Source organism: Calonectris borealis, chromosome 1 (genome assembly GCF_964195595.1).
Source record: "Calonectris borealis chromosome 1, bCalBor7.hap1.2, whole genome shotgun sequence".
Taxonomy (NCBI): Eukaryota; Metazoa; Chordata; class Aves; order Procellariiformes; family Procellariidae; genus Calonectris; species Calonectris borealis.
Genome location: NC_134312.1, coordinates 63,752,286 through 63,759,890, shown reverse-complemented (window position 1 = coordinate 63,759,890; position 7,605 = coordinate 63,752,286). Strand labels below are relative to the sequence as shown.

General features: G+C 46.2%; 1 protein-coding gene across 1 annotated transcript; it reads left to right on the top strand.

Moving 5' to 3' along the window:
* Positions 1-402: 402 nt before the first annotated feature.
* TMEM213 (transmembrane protein 213) lies at positions 403-4,397 on the top strand. The gene is made up of 3 exons (XM_075162130.1): positions 403-484; positions 2,750-2,818; positions 4,228-4,397. Exons 1-3 carry the CDS (start codon positions 403-405, stop codon positions 4,395-4,397), a joined length of 321 nt encoding a protein of 106 aa, XP_075018231.1.
* The last annotated feature ends 3,208 nt before the right edge of the window (positions 4,398-7,605 follow it).

The following is a 7,605-nucleotide window of genomic DNA, read 5'->3' as shown; positions in this document are numbered from 1 at the left end:
CTTTCCAAATCTATTAGACCATCTTCGTAGGACCAAAAGGAGACTCAGAAGACAGAAGCTGCCTGGAACCCCGTGGGGAAGGGCTGGCTCCAGAGGCCTTTCCTCCCTCCAGCTGCAACAGATCCTGGGAGAGAAACCTTCAGGCTTGACCTTCAGGGGCCCTCCACCTGCCTCGGCGCTGGTATCCACCTCCTGCCGGAGCTGTTTTGGTCCGAGCCCTTGTCTTTCCTCACCCCGTTGTGGCAGGAAAGTTCAAGGTGTCCTGGCAGCAGGAAGCTCCTTTGCTCCACCCTCTGCCCTGCACACCGGCTCGCTGAGATTATCGAGGATTTGCTGAACGAGAGCTGCCGGCGACGGTGACCTGATCCGTGCGGCCGCTCGGGTGGGAGCTGGACCCCCGGCATGAAGCACTTCTCCGGTGAGCCCTGGGCAGCCTTCGCTGTGCTCTTCTTCGCCGCCGCGCTCCGGTATTCCTGCTCAGCAGGTATTTCTCTTCTCTTATGCTCCAATTTCTATAACCTGCTTTTTCCCCCACTCCTCTTAATATCTAAATATATTGCCCACTGACAGTAATCTGTTCTTTAAAAACAAGGTGAGCTCCCTTGTCTCACCTAAAAAGTGTAAAGAGCTGGAATTGATTAATGCTAATGAGAATTACTTGACACAATTGATCACAGCATCTTTCTGAAGAGATGTGCTTTTCCCAGCTATTTACAGATCCACTGTAAATGGGACTGAGCTGCAGGTTGCTCCACTGAATGGCAAGGAGCTAGGGGACCACAGTTACTTTGCCTTTGTGTAGTTGCTGAGGCAAGGGACAATTTGAAATACCACCCAAGAGGGTCACTGTAGTCCAGTTTAGCTCTTATTGGGTGCTTTTTTCAGGAAATTTGCCTTTGGTGCCCCCTTACTTGGAGAAGTTGCCTAAAAACAAAATGTAAATGAGACCTGTGAGCTGCTCCTTTCCCATCGGGCTATTGCTTGCATTTGTATATCAGCACCAATTGAGACCTGCCAGATGTTTAAAGATGGGTTAGCTTTGACAGCCTGTCCTTTGGCTGCAAAGTCTGTAAACATGAACGAACACTCGGCATTCTGCAGTACTTTCTTCCACAGGTCATACATGGTTTTTAATGCTTCTTCCCAGTGCTCCTGTGAGGTACTTATTAACTTAGAAAACAAATTATGGGCTTGGCCAAGGTCATTCAGCAAGTCCTAGCAGAGTCAGAAAGAGGAACGGGGAGTACTCAGACCCTTCCCTGGAGCCCGCTGCCTGGGGACCCGCTCCCAGCATGGCAGCGGCCGTAAGGAAAGCTCTGGTCTTGCTGATGGTCAGTCAGCTCAAAATGCAAAGCTGGACGACAATAGCAGGTGACCCCAAGGGGAACATCTCCTGCAGGACACCTCAGTTTACTTGCTGTTACTTGGAAAATACCAAACTCAAAGCAAAGGTTTGGTCAAAGGTCTTGTTCTGGTATGTTTTCTTGAGCTGAAACTAAAGCTGAGCCATTATTTTGAAGTCTTCAGTGAAATCAAATTGGAACTGATTTTCTCGTTCTGTGACACTCCAAATTATCAGCTCAGAGTGGTGGTTTGACTGGAAATAGCTCTCTCACAGCCTCTGCTTGGTCTGTAGACCAAGAGCACGTTGGAGCCCCTCCATCGGCATGTGGCAGGAGTCCTTACTCCTGTAGTCTCTCCAGGCTGTGTTTTTCATGTATCTCTGCAGGGGACCATATCAGCATGGGATACTTCACCTGGCTGACTCAAACTGTACTGCTCATAGTGACACGGGAGGAGATATCTCTTTGACTCCCTTCCTTCTGCAGCAGGGGACAGGCTGGTGTTAATGCACAGGGACCACAGCAGCCTGTGCTTCTCCCATACAGAATTCCTGCAGTTGTCTTTGCATCTGATCCTGCAGTGCTGCGAGGTGCATGCTGAAGCTGAGGGGCACAGGGGGTGTTAGGAGGTCTAAGGAGGCTTTGGTCTGTGACACCATATACAGATTTGGAGGGCTGGAGACCAGCCGCAGCACTGTGCTGGAGTGCAAATGTGCTCTGATTCTGGGCAGGAAGCAGGATAAAGGGTCAAAACCTTCTTCATTGAAGCCCCTGGCCCCTTCCTCCCTTACTTATTTCTGTATGTTGTATTTTCCAACCTGAGCTGGTTAATGAGCTCATACTGGCCTGAACGGGAGCCCAGCCAGAACAGTTTCAGACACAGCTGTGCCTGAATTGCAGCAAAGCCAAAGCTTCCCGCTGAGGCTCTGCACCGATGGGCTCAGCTCTCGGCTCTGCCAGACTCCTTTGTATCCCGGAGTTACGGGGATTTTTCTAAGGGCAAAAGGAGGTAGATGTACAGCTTGCTGGCCATGGATCTCCCTGTGCCACTGAATGCTTTCTCTCATTTCAGTCCTTGCTTGTTCTGCCCCTGTAGCTGGGGAGAGTGGCCAGTTTGAGCTCTGAGTGAATGGCTCACACCAGGGTCTTACTCAGGTAGAGGCACAGTGATCTAACTGCTCCTTATGGCTGGTGCTACAGCAGGTCTCTAAGCCTGTGTTGACAGTGGTGGGGTGTGAAAGCATACCCTGATGCAGCAGTGTTTAGGGGCAGGAACTTATTTTCTCCAAGTTTTTTCCATCCTACAGACCTCTGCAAGACGAATGGTTTTCACATTTTCATGCTTGATGCCCAGTATTGCTTTTCTAATCCAACTTGCCTTTTCTCCTGTGCTTTCCTTCTGGCAGCAGCTGAAGACGTCTCCAATGTTTCAACAAGCTCCATGCTCACAACTGAGTACGAAGCACCATGTCTTAGTAAGTCTTCATAAATCATTACTACCATGACAAAGCCAGGTGATGAGACTACACAGGTGACTGAGAGGCTGTCCTGGAAAAGGATTTTTCTGTTGTCAAGGTTTCCGTTGTGGGTGAAACCCTAGGACACATTTCTAAGACTCCTCCATTGGCATGTCCAGTATATCTAAAGTACATTCAGATGGACTCATAGCTTTGGACAGACTAATTCATAGCTAATTCAATTTGTGTGTCCTAAAGCTCCCTGCCAGACTGACTGCCTGTAGGCACAATGTGGACTCCCGGGAACACCTCCTTCCCCCCACCCCAGCAGGCCTTCCCGAAACAGCCAGTCCCAGGCAACCTGAGATCCCACCAGTCGTCCCAGAGTCATCCTCCATCCCAAACATCCCCACAGTCCTGCACTTCCCAAAATATAGCACGTGTACCAATAGAGGTATGCGCCTTCAAAGCATGACATGGGTATGGGGTCAGGCATCCCTCCCCCTTCTCTAGGCACATACAAAACACGTCTCTCTTGTGGTGGGAAGTGCTCCTCTCTACTGTGCAGGACAACTGTGCTGTGCGCACTGAAGGCCAATGCACAGGAGCATGGTCCTGCCTGACACACGTGAATGAGAGGAACTGAGCAGCACCTGCACTTGCCTTTTCCCTGGAACGGTGCAAGAGGCTGGCTGCCCTGCACCAAGCTCAGAAGGCGTTCACTTTTCGCAGCTGACAAGCTTCGTGCGCATCAACATGCAATGCATGTAGCTGCAAGGTAGTTTTGGCTGCCTTAACTCTTCTGGGTGCTGGGGTTTCAACGCTCAGCTTCTATTCCAGCCCAAGGGGTCGAGATACCATGGTCCTCCAGGCTCCCTTCGATTTCTCCACATTACCACCCAGGATGCAGAGCTGGGTATCTTCACTGTGCCCTTGTGATGGAAAAAGTATGGCAGATGCCTTTAAATAACAGTAAAAATGAAACAACTAATGACATATTCCTTAACTGACTTTAGGAAATTGGACTGATTTAAACAAAAAAAGATGAAAAAGTGCAAGAAAAAATACATGGAATTGTTAAAAATTATTTCATTTTTAACTAGCTACTTTTATCATACTCCATTCCTAAAACTGACTGAGGAGATGCTAAGTAGGTGTTTTAAGAGATTTCCATAATGGTGGGCACAGTGGTAAGAGGAGCAGCTCAGGTGTTTGGCCAGACAGGGACGACTGAGTCTTGAAGACATACGGACGAAACTGAGTATTGCCAGCCCCCAGGTTAAGAGCCAGGCTTAGGGGAAAGATGCCAAGGCAGACCGACAGGCCACAGGGCAGACAGTGAAGTCACTGTCTCATCTGCCTTCTAGCAAAGGAAACCCTCTCCGTACTTACCCTCCCATCAGCTCACTTCATTTCTTCGCCACCAGGCGTGAACTTCTGCACGCAAGCGGCCATGTGCTGCCCGACGGGGGTGGACGATTATGGATGGATTGCAGCGGCCGTCGGCTGGAGCCTCTGGTTTCTGACTCTCATCCTACTCTGCGTGGACAAGGCCATGAAACTGCGGCCTGACGAACCCAAGTATTTGGTGGCCTGAAGCAGGGCAAGCCAGCAAGCAGCAGCACCCGGGAGCAGCGAGGTGCAGACAGACTGACAAAGCATTTCAATCACTTCCTAAGAAACAAAAAAGAAAGGGAACGTACCTTCAGCCAAAAAAGGCCAGATCTGAGCAGGGCACCTGCTGGGCCTTCATCCTCCCCGGCAGGTCAGAGCTGCCAGCCAAGGTGCGGAGCAGGCAAGTCCCTGCAAGCCACCTCGTATGTCCCACAGTGCACAGAAAACCTTTTCCCTGAGCCCTTTCGTGCTTGCTGTGAGTGCGCCAGCAGCAGGGAGACGCTGAAGGACCAGTTACCAGTTTATAGCACACTGCCTTAAGACAACCCAGTACATACCCTTTCACTTTGAAACAGAAAGTGGGCAAATAAGGCTATTTTCTGGAGGGTCAATGTTACCAGATCCCTTACTAAGCTACAGGCCAGGATACATCAGTAAGCGGATGTAACTCATTGATTACACCGAGTCCTTTTCACTCACTAACCTGCGGTATTTTAAAGTCTATTAACTGATACCAGTGAAAACTCTGTTATGGAAACTTAAGGATTGTTTGGGCTGGTTTGAAATTAAAACTAGTTTTTCCAGTGCAGTTTATATGTGAACTGTTTTTATTTATTCAGCTTGCACCTGCCCGAGTAACTAAGCCAAGCTGAACTGTGGCAAGCAGGTTTAAACCAGCTTATCCAATTCATGCACAAAACTGTTCCTATTTATGCAAGATGATAATAAACGCTCTTATTGATGGAAAGATTCTCACTGACTGGTTTGTATTGGTAAAGCTTATATTGGCAAGGAATTACCCAACCCAAATTGTTAGAAACATGATTCTAACAAGAAATATTCATGCAAGAGGGTCTGCCTCACAGCAGTCAAACTGTCTGCTTTGGGACAGTTGCACCAGCTTGATTTCTATCTATTATTAAAACAATGAATCAGTGTTAAACCCATCTAGACATACATAGGATTAGCAAACCTGCTAGAGACCAACTGAAATGAAACATAAAAAGTTACTCTTAAACCAAAGAAAGCTCCACTGGAGATTTGTATCAATTAAGTATCATTAAAGCCTCCCTTCAGCTTATCAATGCATAACTTTTCCAGTCAGAAAAGATACAAATCAGTTTAAGACTCTCCAGATTGATTCTGGCTCAACCAGACCCTTGATCAGGACCACGCTGTGCCACTTCACAGTGATGGGCAGTCGTCCCTTGTCAACGATCCACCATCCACAGGAACGGGTACAAGTTAGACACTGAGGAAAAGACATCCTTCCCTATCATTAGTATCACTTAACACAAAAAGTCTCCTGGGCTGAAATGCTGAGCAGAGATCCTAGTGTCAGGAAAGAAAGTTTTGAAAGGGAAGGACTTAATCCTTTTGTGGCTTTTTTACTGTGTTTTGTTTGGTTGTTTTGTTTTTGGTTTTGGTTTTGTTTTTTTCTTTTTACATGCGCCATACTACTAGTAGTAAACAATCACAAAATATTGCTCGATTAAGAAAAAAATCTCAACATTTCAAGATACAACAATTAAAACAAAAGTAGTTTTCACAAGACAAATCTCTGTGTTGGACCAACCAACTACTTCCTTCCACAAAAAACCCCAAACAAAACTTGTATACAGAAATGAAGGACTCCACCTCTTATTGTTTGTGTTGACTGAAGGAACAGTGAGTCAACCACAAACAGTCAATAACCACTGATGGACATGTGATGGCAATCACTGATGGACAACAAATCTTCTAGCTACATACATCATTTTTTCCCTGATTCATTAGTTTTAATAGTGGAAAATGTGCATTGGCCTGAAAGCAATGTGATAGATACTGTGAAAAAAATCTCCATGCATTGCCTTAGTGTCTACCTTCTGCAGTCCTCTTCCTACAGTCCTCCAGTCTCATGGAGATTGTTCTCCTGGTTGGGAACACAGAAGTGCCTGCTGGATATGGCACTGGTTTTCATCTTTGAGGGGACATGTTTCATAGCTTTCGCATTTCCTTGGCTAAGGCTATGAGTGCATGGATGCAGCCAGTCACGGAAATAAATCTATTCCAGTCTAAAGAGATGTAAGCACATGACGCAAGCTCTAAATGTCCTACAGCCCAGCACTACACCCGCAAACTAGCTTCATAATAATTCTGCGGGGCTTCCTAAAGCCTGCCTTTAAAAGCACAGCTTGTTTGTTTTTCACATTCCCCAAAATAGTCTGCTGTGTGCAGCTACCTTCAAGGGAGGTAGTAGACTTAAACCTCAAGTTCTGCTTCTCGCAGCTTTTGTTGAGGATTCCCAGCTCAAACAAACTGGGGAAAAAAGGGAAGAACCCGTAGATTTTCATGCTCAAGGGTGACACCCAAGTCTCAACAAAATCAGGTATACAAATGGAATATCCTACAGATCATTTCTTCTGTGAAATGTACACTTTTTCTAGACCAGTGACCTGTAAACCTCTGATCTCGTATAACAGTTTTGTTTCCTTATTGCATCACCTGCTTTGACATCTGACATTGCCAGGTTTGATCTATAGCCTCTTCTTTTCAAGTCATTTGACTTCCTATGAAGTGGGATTAGAAAAATGTAGTCCTGCAATGAATTTCATGAACATACTACTACTCCCAGTGTGTTCTGGGTTCCCTAAAGAAAGTGGCAGTATCCCGAAAGCTCAAAGGCTACCAACATCTTATCTGTTCCTATGCAATATAGGATAAGATACATAACAATAAAAGGTTATAACAATAAAATATTATTTTAAAGAGACTCTCTGAGGTACACGCTATGTGTTGTACTGATTCTAGGCATGGTGGGCAATCACAAGTACAATGCAAAGCAACACACCGTGCAAAAGGAGGAGAAAAGCCCTCACAGCACTGTCAGTGTTGCAGGGGCTTGTCAATAGTTAGAGAAAGTGCAGAATAAAAAAGTTGCATCCAAAAGACTTGAGAAATTGATATAAAGACAAAAAATTAGTAGGCAGAAATGGATTATACATACTTAATTTACAGTAAATATAATCTAAAGATTATCTGTGGTCTGCTGCTACATTTCCTGGAATATTTTGAGCTAGGGAACACACAGCAGCACAGCTTGTGGGTTATAACCCCTATTTTACGGCCAATCAAGTCACAGTTGAAGGCTGTGGTCTCTGACTCAGACTCTATAGAACAATGCCTTATAAATGTGGTACACAAGCAATGTC